We start from the raw sequence: 17266 nt of genomic DNA, 5'->3' as shown, positions 1-17266 counted from the left end.
AAAAATGGCATACTTAAAAATTATTTATGAGACTTCTAACTCTGTTTTTTAAAACTTATTTCTATTGTTAAAAAAATTTATGTACTTAAGACCTGAGAAACTGTATAAAGAAGCAATTAGAAACACCTACCTTCCATTCTTATCCTCCATCTGAAGGTGGTACTGAACAGAATCTGTTGACAATGTCTTTGGGGTTCCTTCTCCCCACTTCAGTTTAAGGTTCTGGTGGCTGAAGGCAACACATTCCAGACGAGGTGGATCAGGAGGGAGGGGTTTAGTTTTTAATTTTATCATGTGGCTGAAAGGACCAGCTCCAAGGCTATTCAAGGCTTGAATTCGTATTCTAAGTGCCATATTAAAAAAAAAAGAAAAAGTTTAGTTTATGATTATTCTATTTAAAGTGTCCCTCTGGTCTAGGCAAAAATTAACATAGTTTTTACTGTGTACCTGTATGTTGTATCTGGTTGCAAATTGTCTAGAATGTAGCTTGTAACCTTTCCCACAGTCAAGGGCTGTTTATCTCCAAAGTCTATGCTGTAGGCAAGGATTTCTGAACCATGATCACAAGGCTTTTCCCAGCTTACTGCAAGGCATGTAGACGGTGAATAATTGGGATTTTCTATATCATCATCACTTACTTCTTGAAGACAAGTCACAATACCAGGAACTGATGGTGGAGTCACACAGGCTACTACTTCACTGAAAGGGCCTGCACCCACAATACTCAGAGCCTACAAATTAACAGAGCCCAAAAGGTAAAGAAGCGATCATGAAAATGCTCACAAGACGCAAAACTCTGGATAGAGTAAGTGACAAGGCCCTGACCGCCTTTACCTGGACTCTGCAATAATAGGTAGTTGCTGGTGAAAGTCCTTTTAATTCATAACTGAGACCGGGCCCACAGTAACATATCTGCATACTTCCTTCAACTCCTCCCCACTCCAATCGATATTCAGTGACATCAGTTCCATTACTCAAAGGGACCTTTAAATTAAGAAGAGGATAAAGGTCTTAAGTCCTGACATGATTAAATAGCTTTTGGGCAAAAATGTTCTTTACCTGAGCATATAAAAAACTGAATTGTTTTTGGATTTTTAAAAAATGTTTAACAGAATTTAAACTGTTCAATATTACATTTTTATTCATTAAGGCCACCTGAATTTAAGATTTGTCAAAAGTATAACTTTGTTTTCAATTAGAAGTAGAAATATCACTGAAACACTTTAGAAAGAGTACTTTAATGTAAATATACTTCAACTCTATTAAGTAATATAAATGTTAAATCGTACAAGGACATTTTCTTTGTTAAATTTCAAAGGAAAATGAAAATGTAATTATCATTATTGATTATTACTATATGCAATAAATATACTAGAGATAATAAACATAAGAGAAATAGTATTATAGTAATTCCTATGAATGTTTGCTCTGAACATTAAGCTCACCGTGGCTTAAATATCTCAGTACTGAGACAAAGCCTTTGATAAAATACAAAGCACATCACAAACAAGAATCTAAATACTTGTAATGTAAATATACCTTATTTAAATGCTTCAAAGAGAAAAAAGAATTCACTTTTTACCAAGTGAATTTAACTAGGACTTACTCTTTGTATAATTTATGGAGATGAATGCACAGTGTCTTTATTCTTTTATATAAACTGTTTCAATCACTTAAATATAAGTCAAGGAAATTACAATACCTCCCAATTCACTTGTGCACAAGTTGCAGATCTCCATGTAACTTGAGGGGGCTTGCACTGATCTGGTGGTCCAGGGGCTGTAGTAATATCACATTTTTCTGAAAATGGTCCAAACTAGAAAAACAAATATTGACTAGTGTTTTCATTTTTCACCTACCAACTGCACAGCTCTCCATAAATATTCACAAAAAATCAAATTCATCATCCCTTTCCTTTAAGACTAATTGGACATAAAATTCTAAAAGAAATCACAGAAAGTAAAGATTTAATTAATGATCATGGAAGTAAATATGTGGGGTGTTTTAAAGTTTCATTTACTATAGTTTCTTCACTTGCCCCTATTATTTCATGAATTGGTTTTTGTAAAAAGGGCAGGGCATTCAGCAGTTGGGTTGGTCAAATAAATAAGAAAAAATTCTGTGAAGGGTGAAGAAATGGATACCAATTAAAGGCATGAGAGGTGATGGGCATAAATTATATCTTAAAATTTAGAATAGCTTTAGTAGGGTGTAAAAATTAAATTCTCTGGAAATACAGAGAACAAATATTTACTTAAGATGATTTTGACAGGTTATCACAAACCTGAAAATATAGGTTAAAGACACTAGCACTAAAGATGTTAATCCCAGTGTACTGCAGCCTTGAGGGGCTGACAAGATCATGACTTCAGAAAGGAAGGAATGACGTACGTAAGGAATACCAACCAAGTGTATAAAACTGGCATATAAGAAATTTAAAAGTAACTAAGTTTACAGATATAATGAACTCAGTTGGAGAATGAGACATAAAACAGCACAGTTTACTAAAATCTGAAATAATGGGGAGAGACTTGTCAGTTTAACTTTATGAAATTTTATACTGTAGTTTAAAGAAACACAGTGCTAACTCAGTTAAAGTAAGAAATCACTGCTTTGTCCTTAGAGAAGTTTTAATTCAGAGGGACGGTAGGTGTCACAGTTGGGTGGAAAGGGCGCTGGCTCTGGGGTCTGAGGAAGTGGCTGGCCTCCACCACTTCTTCGTCTGTGTGACTGCTGGGGCAGCTATTAGCTTTTCTGAGCCCCAGCTTCCTCAGCAGTAAAATGGAGACATCACCTGTTTTGTCCATTTTATGGAGTTGTACATACATAATATTTTTTTAAAAAAACCCACACAAAACCAGAATGCTTAGAATGTAAGTTTTCTCCTTTAGGCAAAAAATGCATCACAACTAGTTGCAAACTGAAAGTAAATGCTGCATTTAACCAGCCTCAAAACACTTAATAACTCTAAGTATTTCATCTTATGATCATGTTTCTACTCTTTTCACAAAGTAAACCCTATTAGCACTGCCTGAAAGGCAAGCTTTAGCTTAGCTAAAGTCCAAAGTGTCACATAGTGTAAGTGGGGTTTGAAAATAGTGAGATTCTATAACAATTAAGTTATGGTATACACTGACTTCTCTCTTATTTATCAACAGAGGCTTATTAAAAATTGTAAAAATTTGGAGTTGCATGTTGAAAGCAAAATGGTCAAATAATGGGTACAATGACGTATGTTATATGAAATACCACTGTGATTATAATTCAGTCAGCTCCGTCTTCGTACCCCCATTTTGTTAGCTGCACGCAGTCTGAAGCTGTAAGTCTTTCCAGGAAGAAGGCTGCTCACTGTACATTCCACTTCAGAACCTTGGTAAACTTCTCTGGGTTCATCTCTTTCTACAGGAGACATTTCCACACCATAGCAAGAAATGGGTGATCCACCATTGACCAAAGGGGGTCCTAAAGGTGGAAAGATTCATGCAATTTAGCAAGAGGAATATATTTAATACTAACTTAATTATAATTTATTACCAAAGTGAAAATTACCCCATCGTAACTGTATTTCTTTTGCTTTGGGTCTACCCTGTAATCTGGGAGGGAGGCATGGGCCAGGAGGCACAGCTGGAGTCTGCACAAGTAAAGATTCAGATACCTGCCAAAACAAAAGCAAAAACAAAACGAAAATGCCCCAAGCCAAATAATCAGACTGCTTTTGTTAGAGGAAAATAAGACAAACACAAAGATTGCACCAATAATTTGAAACTGTACTTGACTATCAACAGAAAAGGAATAAAGTTCTGAATAAAATCAAACCCAATTAAATCATTAAAACTCAAATTTTATACAGGCAAATAAAATAGACATGTATTATGTGACTACTAGATACAAAGAAAGTTACCAGAACCCCCCTGCCCCAAAAAAACCCTCTCTTTTCTTCTTTCCATAATTAAAAAAACAACCAAAAAAACCCTCCATATAACCTAATGGACATTATTTTTGATCATGTCCAAATGGCTCTACAAACCTCTTCTAAAAAAGGATGTTTTAACATTCTGTAAATGCTGTCTGCTCTGTTTTCAGGAGGTTTAGACTATTTTGTCCACCTGACTGTATTTTTAACCTAAACATTAATTTATTTATTATTAAAAAAAAATCTTTCCTTCTTTCTTTCACCCTAAAAATAATTTAAAAATCAGGTAAGTTTTCCCAAGTATTTGGCATCTTTCCAGGTATTTGGTATTACTTTTAATTTCTATGCTATTAAAAAAATCTTTTAGTTTTATTTTAAAAAACTTTCTCTTAAAAACACTGACACAAACTCAGTGCCATATTCATTATCTGCACTGTATTAAGGTTTACACTTAAACTTATTCCAAACATAAATAAAATATTTGGTCATCACCTTATTCAGAAAGGCATTCATATAAGAATACTATAGATGCTATATTAGAAAGATAGGTGTTTTTTTGTTGGGGGGGGAGGGGAGTGGGGGTTTGCATTTATTTTAAACCTAGGCAGATTTTCTTATTAAAGAAAATGAAGCAATTGGATCCAAAGCCTGTTGGGCAGGACTTGCAACTCAGTTTCACAGTACTCTCATTTTCAACAAAATGCTTATAATTCATTAAAAAACCCTACTTTCATTGCATTAAATCCCATTTGAAAAATAATAACAATTATGAATGCTCCAAGAAACATTCTTGGTTGAATTCATTAAAAAACAAAAAAATCACTTCTATTAAAAAACATACTTCTCCAGAACATTACAAATGTCTCATATATAATCAATGGCACATATAAGTCCATTTTGGTTTTGGGGTCTCTAATAAGTGAAATAATTGTGAAACTTTTCTGAAATAAGTGGATATTTAGAATTTGTATTTAAACAGTAAATGGTATTTTATGGTTTGTCCTGATACACATAATTTACGGTACACTAAATAAGCCTACGATTATTTTGTTTCTATTTTTGTTAGGTAGGGTTATTATTGAGCATCATCTTAAAATTTATCTTTATAAAATTGTCTGCAATGTTTTCATATATTTATTCTCCCAAAGCTAAACAGCAACCAGACAATAGATATTCACTGAATTTTGACCATAAGCTAAGTACTATATGTATTAGAATAGTGTGGTCACTATAAATTTAACCACCTACGTTATACATTTATGATTTATTTCAATAATTGAGGTGGCATCTGATGATCTCATCTCATTTGACCAAACTTGGAAAAAAAAATCTGCATGTAAGTATTACCGCACTCTGTCCTCCATCACTGATGCAGTAAACTCGAAAACGATAGAAACAGCCTGGATTCAGTCGATCGCAAAAATGTTCCCTAGTAGCTCCACTGTATATCATATCCCACTTGTTTCCTGTAAGGTGAAGAATTATGTTCAATCAGGTACCAGGTAATGTTTAACATTTTGGTATCATAGACACAGCAGGTATCCTGGCTTCATTCACTAGGTAAGTGTTTATGTAATTTGTCAGAAACAATTTAAGCCTGTTTTGAGTTTCCTGGAAATGATCTAATTTTCTTTATGTGTGCAGCTTCCTAGACAAATTTGTATGGCTTTGTTGAAGTGAAATATCTCTGTAACTCTGTACAGACTTTGGCTTAGATTGATAATTTACTTTTAATTAAACATTTTAAATGTGTTTACTGGGCCGGTAATAACATTATAACACACAAAGAATAGAAAGAACCAATACCATAGGAAGTTTAGTCTTAATTAAAAGACATCCTTATTTTTTGCAAGGAAATAGGCCATTTGATAGAAATAAAGATTGTTAAATGTGTGATTCAAGAATAAATTTTACTAGGCAAAGAATTTATTACTAAAACTAGTATAATGTAAGTTAAGTTTTAGAAGATGGTTTTTCTGATACATCTGGGTATAAATCTAACTGAGTAAGCTAACTTCAGAAGACTTTAGGTATACTGGAACTGAGTAGTGCAAACAAAGGAGGGAAAAAAATAAGAAAATAATATAGCTATACAGCAGCCTTGCATTTGAGTCACTGTATTTCTGGAGATTACAACTTAAAGTGGGTCATAATAGACAAAATCTTAAATGCTACAAACAAAGGAAAAAATCAAGAGAAAAAAAAGAGATTATACAAAATTTAAAATCATGAAGAGTAAAGGTAGACTGGTATAAATATCAATTTTTAATAGATATTCTTACCATTAGAACCTTCTGCCATCTCTACTACATATTTATTGATGGCTGCCCCTCCATTGTCTTTTGGTGGGTCTATCCAAAGAAGCAAAAGTGTTATTAGGCAGAGTATACACAATTAAAAAAATCACATAAACTCATAATAGAATACCAAACTCAGGATTGCTCTAAAAGAAAGAAGAATCACCTGCAATGATTTTTTAAAAAGTTAACTCCAGCATCTCATTTACTCTCATTTTTGCATAAGGTAGTACATAAGCAGGTGCTCAATTAATTTTTGTTTTAAATGAATAAGTGATTTTAATTTCTCGTGAAAACCAGGATGACAAGAAACTGTAGCTACAAGTTCAGTAATCTTTCATTTCACACATTGCTGCCCCTGCTCAAAGTTCTACAGTGGACGCCAAGTTCTTCCTCCATCAAATCTGAACTTAGTATGTGTGACTACAAAGCCATCCTCAAAACAGTAAATGAGTCTCACATTTCTTACTGAACTTACTTGAGCTAACAAATTTATTCAAGTATCTTAAAAATGATCTAAATATTCAAATCATTTTAATCAAATATAAAGGTAATGATATACAAGTATGCATAATATCTTACCCCAAGTTATTTTAAAACTATGTGAATGTATCTTTCCTTTAACTGAGGGCTTTACAGGTACTCCCGGTTTATCAGGGCATGTAGTAAATTCAACTACTTCACTTGGATTACTTTTACCTTCTGAGTTATAAGCAATAACCTATGATGAGAACACAAAGACATAAAATAATTAATGTTTGATACCTAATGATATTGGCTTAACGACCAAAAGTGATGAGAGACAACTAGGCTCAGTCAAATGATTTATGTGAGAATTGCTTGTCTTCAAAAGGGACTCAGCATTAAAAACAAAAAGGGATCCATCTACGTCTCTATATACACTAATATGTATAAAATAGATAACTAATGAGAACCTGCTGTATAGCACAGGGAACACCAATTTGCTGTACAGTAGAAACTAACACAATATTGTAAAACAACTATACCCCAATTTAAAAAATAAATAAAAACAAAAACAAAAAAAAGGGACTTAGCATATATGAAGAAAATTCAGGTATAAAATAATCCCCTTTTAGAATCAGTCTTGAAAATACAAGTATAAGTCTAACATTTTGATACTAAACAAGAGTCATCACTGGAACAAGCTATAATCTGGTGATACTTGATGGGCTTTAGGCTTGCTTTAACTTATTCTTTTATTATTCTTCAGGGGTTTAAAAAAATGCCCACAAATTCTCTGAATTTCCTCTCTTTAAAGATAAAGGTTAATTCCTCTTCCCTTGAACTGTACTTAATGACTTGCTTCTGACAAACAATGTAGAAGAAATGATGGTATGTGTAGCTTCCCTATGGAGAAGCCCATGTGGTGAGGAACTAAAACCTCTGACCAAGAGACAGCAAGGAGCTGAGGACTCCTGGCAAAAAGTTCACTTGAGTGAACTTGAAAGCACATCCTCCAGCCATAGTCAAGCCTTCAGAGGACTGTAGCCCCACATGACATCTTGACTGCAACCTCATACAAACCCTGCATCAGAACCATCCAGCCAGGCTTGTCCTGAATTCCTGACCCACAGAAACTGTGAGCTAAATAAATGTTCATTTTTTCAAGCTAAGTTGTGCAACAATAGATAAATATAATTCATATTTATAATAATTTATACTTATTCAATATAATTATATTTTTCACTTCAGAAATTTAATTACATATATATTTTAAAATTCTTATTTATTTTACTTATTTTTGATCGCATTGGGTCTTGGTTGCTGCGCATGGGCTTTCTCTAGTTGCGGCAAGCGGGGGCTACACTTCGTTGAGGTGTGCAGGCTTCTCATTGCGGTGGCTTCTCTAGTTGAAGAGCACGGGCTCAGAGCACACGGGGCTCAGTAGCTGTGGCTCACGGGCTCTAGAGCGCAGGCTCAGTAGTTGTGGCACATGGACTTAGCTTCTCCGCGGCATGTGGGATCTTCCCAGAGCAGGGCTCGAACCCGTGTCCCCTGCATTGGCAGGCGGATTCTTAACCACTGAGCCACCAGGAAAGCCCTATGTTTATATTTTTACCTATCTCTTCTACTGAACTTAAAGTTCCTCAAGTCCAGTATCAAACTTGATATGATTTTTTCTCCAAACCTGCTCCATCTCTGTTCTTCCCCATCAGTAATAAGCATTACTACCATTTACCTAGTTACTCAAGCCAAAAATCTAGAAGGATCTTTGATCCTTTCTCTAAACTTATTTGTCAAATCTATTAGTAAATCCTGTACTCTACCTCCACTTCTCTGTTTTCTATACCTACCACAACCTTAGTTAAAGCCTCCTTTATTTGATGTTTGCTGAATGACTGTAACATACTACTAATTAGTTTCTCAGCTTCCATTCCTTTCCTTAACCTCATCTATTCTCTACATGGCAGCCAGAGGGACTTTATCACTTCTCAGCTTCACGGCTTCTCATTTTACCAGAATAAAATCTAAATTCTTATCTACAAAGCCCTATGTGATTCCACCCCTGACTACCTCCACTCGAAAGGTTCGAGTCTTTTACGTTAGCAGTTATTTCCTTTGCCTGGAATGTTCTTTTTAATCTTGACATGCCACCTCCTTCTTGTTATTCAGATCTGTTTAAATGTCATTTCCAGAACTTCCTCGACTACCCAGTCATTCTGTCAACTCACCCTATTTTAGTTAACTTGCATAGCACTTATCACTATCTAATGTTTGTTTGCTTGTTTGTCGTCTATTCCTTCCACTAGGATATTAGCTGTTTTGATCACTGTTGAATTCTTACTGTTTAGAAGAGTGCTTATCATAGAGCAGATGCTCAATAATTACTGGCAGAATGAATGAGCCATAGGTGGGGACCACTATGACGTGACACTACAGACGAGGATCTAAATAAAATCTATTACCCCAAATAACTCATGCAACCCATGAGAACTCAGTAAAATTTAGTGCAGTTGTTCAGTTTTGCTCAGGCTTCCTCATCAGTCCTCCCACATATTCAGATAGAATTTCAGGATGTTTTCTCACTCTGCTGCTTTACAAATTAGACTTCAAAGGGGGTCAAAACACTTTCAACATAGTACAGTGTTTACTTAAACCTCACAACTAGAGGAAGATTTTTTTAAAAAACTGAAGTATAGTTGATGTATAAGTTACAGGGTGTACAGTATAGTGATTCACAATTTTTTAAGGTTATACTCCATTTATAGTTATTATAAAATATTTTCTATATTCCCTGTATTGTACAATGTCTTTTTAAAAAAAGAAATTTATTTATTTATTTATGGCTGTGTTGGGTCCTTGTTGCTGCGCACGGGCTTTCTCTAGTTGTGGCGAATGGGGGCTACTCTTTCTTGCGGTGCACGGGCTTCTCATTGTGGTGGCTTTTCTTTGTTGCGGAGCACAGGCTCTAGGTGTGCAGGCTTCAGTAGTTGTGGCTCACGGCCTATAGAGCACAGGCTCAGTAGTTACGGCGCACGGGCTTAGTTGCTCTGCGGCATGTGGGATCTTCCTGGACCAGGGCTCGAATCCGTGTCCTCTGCATTGGCAGGTGGATTCTTAACCGCTGCACCACCAGGGAAGTCCCAATGTCTTTTTTTAAAAAACTTTTAATTTTATATTGGAGTTTAGCCAATTAACAATGTTATGATAGTTTCAGGTGCACAGCAAAGCGACTCAGCCATATATATATACATACATGTATCCATTCTCCCCCAAACTCCCCTCCTATCCAGTCTGCCACATAACATTGAGCAGAGTTCCCTGTGCTATACAGTAGGTCCTTGTTGGTTATCCATTTTAAATATGGCAGCGTTGTACAGTATGTCTTTATACTTATTTTTTTATACCTAGTAGTTTGTACCTCTTAGTCCCCTACCCCTACAGTGCCCCCTCCAGAGGAAGCTCTTATTTTTAAATTATATACTTAATAAAATCTTTGGCTGCACCGTGCCGCATGCGGGCTCTTAGTTCCCCGACCAGGGATCAAACCCGCGCCCCCCAGCCGCCAGGGAAGTCTGAGGAAGCTTTTAAAGTAAAAGCAGACTCCATAAAAACCATAAGGTCCACTAATTATGTTTTTAAAGCTATATATGTCAGCACTGCCTTTTACTTCAGTTAGCCAGTAAGGTATAAAACCGTATTTCCCCCCAAATTTTACGAATAATCAAAGCATTCATTTATTGTCCACCACAGAGGGAGCACTGTAACTCTAGGTGTGGTGCACTTTTTACCTTCAGAGTTTAGAATCTTTGTGCAGATTCTATGCAGACAGGCAATATGCATATCAAAAGAATTAGGCAACAGAAGAAAGATTACTATGGCCTAAAATGGTCCAGAAAGGCTCTGAAAAAGCAAATGGAAGTGATAACTGGGTTTTCACAGACAACAGCAGTGAAAAGGGGAAGATTGGGTAAGAGAGAATAGAAAGATGTGAGTACAGGAGCAGAAGGGAATAATAAATAGTGAGCTCTGCTCAGGGAAGGATGAGTATTCAGTGTGGTGAGGGAGCCAGTTCAAGTAAGAAGTGAAAGGCAGTGCAGTTAAAAAACTGAATGGGTTGGAATATAAAGAACCTTATAGCAAATTAAGGAAATTATATTTTGGAGGCAAAGCTGTGTTTCAGACAGATTAGGTATAAAATATAACTTGGATTAGAAGGTGAGCAATTAGCTTGAAAGTGATACAGAACAGGTTTGGAGATTTAGTACGCTTTAGGACAGAAATGACAGCTCGCATAAGGCAAAGAGATGATATATCCAAGGCAGAAAGGGATATTCCAGGTAGAACTAAGGACTAAACTTGGGCCACACTTAGATAGGGCAGAGGAGAAAGGGAGACATCATAAAATGACAACAGACAAGATGAGAAAGAAGAGGGAACGTGACTCTGTACTGTCATAGATGCTGATGTATGAGCAAATTTCAAGGATGGAAGATAAGTGAAATTGATGGACCCAGATACTGTTTTGATTTCTCTTCACCTGTGAGAAGGCCTCAAAAACAAGTAACAAGCTGAAGTAAAGGTATCTAAGGGTTCTCAGCTCAAGGTACTCAGACCCTGACTTTTAGAAGCCTTGCTACTTGAAAACATATTTTTTCAGGAACTTCAGAAAATAAGGCATTAGTTTTCTAGTGGCCCAGAGTCATAGGGCTGGCCACTAGTCTCTGACGGTTTTAACTCTTTCTTGAAAATCTGGACACTAGGTCCTAGCCCAGCTTCCAAGTGAACCACTGGATGGAATTAGCATTGTTCAGTTGTTTATCACTCTGAATTTGAAATGATTTTAAGAATTCTCATTGCTCTCTTATGCTTTAAAGTTTTATTTTCATTTTTCTTTTGTCCTTTAAATTTTTTTGTTCTAATTTTGTTATAGTATTTTGAGTGTCCTAGGATTGTCCTTACTGTACAACCTAGAACTCTGGCATTTGGTAAACTTGCTCAAATTAGAATTTTATGTTAATCGTATCCTTATTGTTTCTTTACAAACAATAATATACTATTTAGTCACTACTTCCTGCATTATAATATTTTTATTGCTTTTGCTTAGTATTCTATGATTTCTTTTAGAGTGTTAAGATTTTATTTTGATATGTTTGCTTGAAAGAGGAGACTGCAAATGTCAAGCTAGAAAGGAAGACTCAAACAATAGAAGTAGGATTTAATGATTCAACCCCACCCCAGCTGGCACCCAGTGCATGGCAGATTCAAAATAAATGTTTGAGCTTCTAGAAAACTTCATACAGTCACCATTTTCTATTTCCTAATATTTTTTTCCCTCCTCTAGATCAGTGGTTCTCAAATTTTCACAAGCATCAGAATCACTTGAAGAGCCTACTAAAATACAGATTGCTAGGCCTTACCCCCAGAATTTTTAAATAAATTTAGCAGATTATAAAGACATTAACAACTTCTCTTTTGAAGATCTGCTGGTATGATAATCATCACCTAAAGCAAAAATGCAATCCAAAACCATAAGAGGAAAACTAGAATAAATGTACATAATACTTCTTAGGTATTTTATAAATCTTGTCAATAATAAAAACTGTATTTGAAAATTAAAATGACCCAGTGTTATCAGAAGTTTTAAAAATGAAGCTAATATACAAAATAAAGCATGACAAATATAATCATTATGCACTGCATAATCAAATTTCCCATTATCATTAAAATTTTCTTTCATAGGTTCTCAAGGAGTAATAAAAGTTATCTTTTGCTTTTTAATAGTGAGAACAATTTACGATGGCTTTTATCATTTATTTGAAATAAGTTGTTTAAACAAGCAATGGTAGGAAAATTCAAATGTTGAATTTATCAACTAATAAGCATCCTGTTACAGTCTGGGGAAAACCTCTGCATAAAAATGTAGGCTGGCTTATATTAACTGGTATATTAGCTAATTCAAGCACTGTCTACCAAGAAATAGCAATGCATATCACCAACCAAGTCAGAGCTAAAATATATCCTAGAATGGATGAAATACTAGGAAAGATACAGAATTTTCCTGAGTCTCCACAGGAGAAGAATTTTCAAAGCTTGCTACTGCTTCAAGTGAGCAAGACGTAGAGTCTCCAGGCCTCAAGCAAGCAAGAATGACATGAGGTAGGTTGGGTGGAAGCAGCAGCGTCTGCCTAGTAGAAACTTGAGCACCCTGAATAGGACTCTAGGGAAGGATATAAAGGAAAGAGGAGGAGTTTCATCCAATAAGTAAATATTGTGAACATATGTGGGGCAAAGTTTCTCACTGATGATGATGGGAGTTAGAAATAAGGAAAGGGAGAAAATTAGAATTAACCCATGGCACTAGATTAAATGGAGGTTTTTGGTGCAAACTCATGATTTTTAAAAATAGATATTCTAGAAATAAGAATATAAATGTGTTTGTGCATGTAAATTGTGTATGTGTGTGTGTATACACACACACACAAGACAAACACACATACATCTAGTTCTTAGCCTTGTCCACTGAGAGGATGCCCAGGAGTACCAATACCCTTATAGCATTAAGTATACTTACTACCCAGATCTTGACTTCTAAATACCATTGTCCACTTAAAGGACCCAGGTGCTTTGAGAAATGGCCAATATCAAGGTTGACGAAGAGAAAGTACAAGATGAGAATGAAATACCATGTTCCAGAAAGGGTGGGCTCAAAGAATGATGGGGTGGGGACATGTCAAAAAAATTCAGAAGTCAGCCTGACAAGGGCTCCCAAATCTAAGACAATTTGAACCTCATAACTGATAGCCATAGCAACAAAATATAACCCACTCAGTAAACAGGAATCCATGAGTTCATACTGATATAAATGAGAAAAGAAAGCTTTTCCTTATAGTATAATGCAAATTAATAAATGTAGAAGGAATGATAAAATTAAAAAAATCACCACTTGGCAACCATTAATCATGATTACTGAATAACTGATTCAGGCAAGAATTATCAATGGGTGTTAAAACTAGTGGGTGAAACTTTGATGAGGAACAAGATGTCTACAGAGTATTCACAAAATACTTATTACAAAGAGAAAAAGAACAACTTTACAATGAAGAAACATGGTAGATATCACCTTCATCAAGTAACTACTAGTGACTGGACAATTGAAACTGTGCACCACTAGATAGAGCATTAAAATATCATTACTTTTTTCTGATATACCTGCCAAAAAAGCATATTCTGACTATGTTCAATGATATCCACATTTTTTTTTGACATCCACATTTTAAAAGATGTTTTGTTCACGTTTTGCAAATAAGACTCCTGTAAAACATTGAGACTGTTTTGAATTTAAATAAAGTTTGAGAAGCATTATTATATAGTAAAAGTAAAACTTATTAAAGCTCATTTGAAAAGGCCAAAATATTTAAGATTTAAAACCACAGGGGGCTTCCCTGGTGGCGCAGTGGTTGGGAGTCCGCCTGCCGATGCAAGGGACGCAGGTTTGTGCCCCAGTCCGGGAGGATCCCACATGCCGCGGAGCGGCTGGGCCCGTGAGCCATGGCCGCTGAGCCTGCACGTCCGGAGCCTGTGCTCCATGGCGGGAGAGGCCACAACGGTGAGAGGCCCGCGTACCGCAATAAATAAATAAATAAATAAATAAAACCACAGGAATGGGCTTCCCTGGTGGTGCAGTGGTTGAGAGTCCGCCTGCCAATGCAGGGGACACGGGTTCGTGCCCCGGTCCGGGAAGATCCCACATGCCGCGGAGCGGCTGGGCCCGTGAGCCATGGCCGCTGAGCCTGCGCGTCCGGGGCCTGTGCACCGCAACGGGAGAGGCCACGACAGTGAGAGGCCCACGTACCGCAAAAAACCCCAAAAAATCCCACAGGAGTGAGGCATGTACCTGCCTTTAAAACAGGAACAATAAGAACAACAAGCAAATCTTTCAAGGGCTTTCAAAGCTTACCTTAAATTTATACTTTGTACTACGTCTGAGATTTTTCACTGTGTAAGCAAGGTCTTCTCCATCATATTTAGGCTTAAAACCATATCCCTGGAAAGGGAAAATAAGTCTTCATTAGAGGTCTAACAGCAGAAATATGGGGAATAAGGAATATGTGAAAAGACTCAGGTCCTCTTCATCTTCTGTTACGTGCAATGTGATTAATGCTTGGGTGAGGGTAATCTTCACCTTGATGCTTCTATCTTGAGTAGACAGATCCAGAAATGCTACTGAACATTTGTAGGAGGATGGGGAAGACCACTTATTCTCAGTAAATACAGTAGCCAAGAGAAGATCTTTGTGTTGAGGGAAAATGAGAGACAATGGTAACATCACCATCAGTAAGCTTATCCCTAGAACTAACAGGAATTTCCCAGACAGATGTTGCAAGAGCTAAACAAAACCATAACTATTTAACATATTTAACTTTCCCTGAACACATAACTGTGTTTAGGTGAATAGATGAATAGTTGGTTGTGCTGGCAGGTTGTGATGTCACTTATGTTTGGCATTATTTAGTTTGGCATTATTTATAGCCCCAGGGACAATGCTTATACTTTCCCAATGTTATTTTTAAAATTTAAAAAGACTGAGATATAATTCCCAAACCATAAAATTCCCATTTTTAAAGTATAAAGTTCAATGGTTTATAGTATAGTCACAAGCTTGTGAAACCATTGTTTAATTCCTAGTTCCAGAATAAAGCCTGTACTTTACTTTCTGGTTAGCAGTCACTTTCTCTCTTTTCTTATACACCAATATACTTTCTACCTCTATGGATTTGCCTATACCCACAGAAATGGAATCACACGATATGCAGTTTTCTGTGACTGGGTTCTTTATTTAGCATAATGTTTTCAAGGCTCATTCATGTTGTGGCATATGTCAGTACTCCATTCCCTTATGTGGCTGAATGGTATTCTACTGCACGGATATATTACACTTTGTTTATCCATTCATCAGTTGATGGGGACATTTCGGTTATTCCCACGTTTTGGCTATTATGATTAATGCTGCTGTGAACATTGGTGTACAAAGTTTTGTACAAACATGTATTTTCAATTCTTCTGGGTATACACCTAGAATGGACCAAGCTATTTTTTAAATTAATTTTTATTGGAGTATAGTTGCTGTACAACGTTGTGTTAGTTTCTACTGTACAGCAAAATGAATCAGCTATACATATACATATATCCCCTTTTTTGGATTTCCTTCCCATTTAGGTCACCACAGTGCATTAAATGGAGTTCCCTGTGCTATACAGTATGTTCTCATTAGTTGTCTATGGACCAAGCCAGTTTTGACTCATATTGCTTCAAAGTAACTCTGAAAAGCTATGGCACTATATATAACTAGGAGAAGACAGCCTAACTCTTGTTTAGCTCAGGTCTAGCTTACAGGAGATGAGACACTGGGAACTAGCTTCAGGCTGCACTATATAGTCTGTGAGGCTCTTCAAAGTTTCTGTGGCACTTGGAGAAGCAATGCATGAACACAGTTGGAGAAGGGAGACATTCTCTTTTCTTATCTTTTAGAGTTGCTTAGTCTAAGGCTGTGGTGATCCTTCCCTCTCTTTATTTTCCCCAAAACACATATACTTAAAGTGTAGTCTGTGTTGTTCCCAGGCATAAAATGTATCCAAACACACATAAAAACCAAAACCCCCTCCAACACATCAAGAAAACAAAAGGCTGAGTTGTCCCTCACTTCCAGTCCCTCCCAAACAGTAACCAACCAAGGTTTCAAAGCATCTGGGAAACGATCTAACTATTGTGGCAATATTTACTGTATCAGGATTAATGTCACACTGAAATGTTTTAAATACCATATTTAAAATACATACTTACTGAAGTTTCTTCCTCCATCTCTAAAATATAAGAAATTCCTTCATCTGATGGTGTTCCTGAGGGTTTACTCCATTGTAAGGATAACCAAGTAACCCCAGCTTTAATTAATATAGGACTTGCTGGCATAGAAGGGGCACAGCCTGAGGTGTAATATAAGACTTCTTCACTAAAACCACTGTTGAAGCAAATGGTTTTTAAGAAGGAATGAAAAATAGTTATTTTTTATAGCCAAAGAACTCATTTTGATAAGTGACATTTTTGGGGCAAATGATAATTTTGATAACTAATTATAATCCAGTAATATATCTTGGATTTGGTAATATCTTTATGGTAACCAGGTCAGATACCTAAAAGTGAATTAGTATTGTTTTAAAACTGCAGTTTATGTAATTAACAAATTCTCTCATAGCTTTGCTAGGTTAGTAACACATCTTAACTATAGCAACGAAGTGATAACTAAGGCAGAATTTTTAGTGGATAATTTGGACTGTGAATAATTTATACAAATGAATAGTCTAAAATATCTACATTAAAATGTATCTTACCTTGGACCATAGTCATTTTTGGCTGATAGTCTAAATTTACAACCCATTGCTGGTGACAGTTTAGTAATTTTAAATTGCTTCTGTAAGCCCGTGTAACACTGACAAAATTCTCCATTTCCTTTTCCCTAAAAGAAACAGTTATTATATATCATTGTACATTACTGTAAGAAGAAATCCACATTAATTCCTAATTGATAGTAACATAC

At 36.0% G+C, this 17266-nt stretch overlaps 1 protein-coding gene across 3 annotated transcripts in view; it reads right to left on the bottom strand.

Moving 5' to 3' along the window:
* The window catches only part of FNDC3A (fibronectin type III domain containing 3A), a 162691-nt gene that overhangs the window by 18736 nt on the left and 126689 nt on the right, over positions 1-17266 (bottom strand). For all 3 annotated transcript variants that reach the window (XM_082675802.1, XM_082675804.1, XM_082675803.1), the window contains 12 exons: positions 17061-17185; positions 16516-16690; positions 14633-14719; positions 6793-6931; positions 6196-6264; positions 5261-5379; positions 3550-3655; positions 3287-3462; positions 1703-1816; positions 835-984; positions 448-731; positions 131-343 (listed from right to left, as the gene is read on the bottom strand). In XM_082675802.1, coding sequence (XP_082531928.1) covers positions 131-343; positions 448-731; positions 835-984; positions 1703-1816; positions 3287-3462; positions 3550-3655; positions 5261-5379; positions 6196-6264; positions 6793-6931; positions 14633-14719; positions 16516-16690; positions 17061-17185 — 1757 coding nt within the window. The remainder of the gene's footprint in view (positions 1-130; positions 344-447; positions 732-834; positions 985-1702; positions 1817-3286; positions 3463-3549; positions 3656-5260; positions 5380-6195; positions 6265-6792; positions 6932-14632; positions 14720-16515; positions 16691-17060; positions 17186-17266) is intronic.

Source organism: Grampus griseus, assembly GCF_964374135.1.
Source record: "Grampus griseus genome assembly, chromosome: 18".
Lineage (NCBI taxonomy): Eukaryota > Metazoa > Chordata > Mammalia > Artiodactyla > Delphinidae > Grampus > Grampus griseus.
Note: the sequence above shows the minus strand (reverse complement) of the source record. Positions and strands in the feature narration are given on the sequence as shown.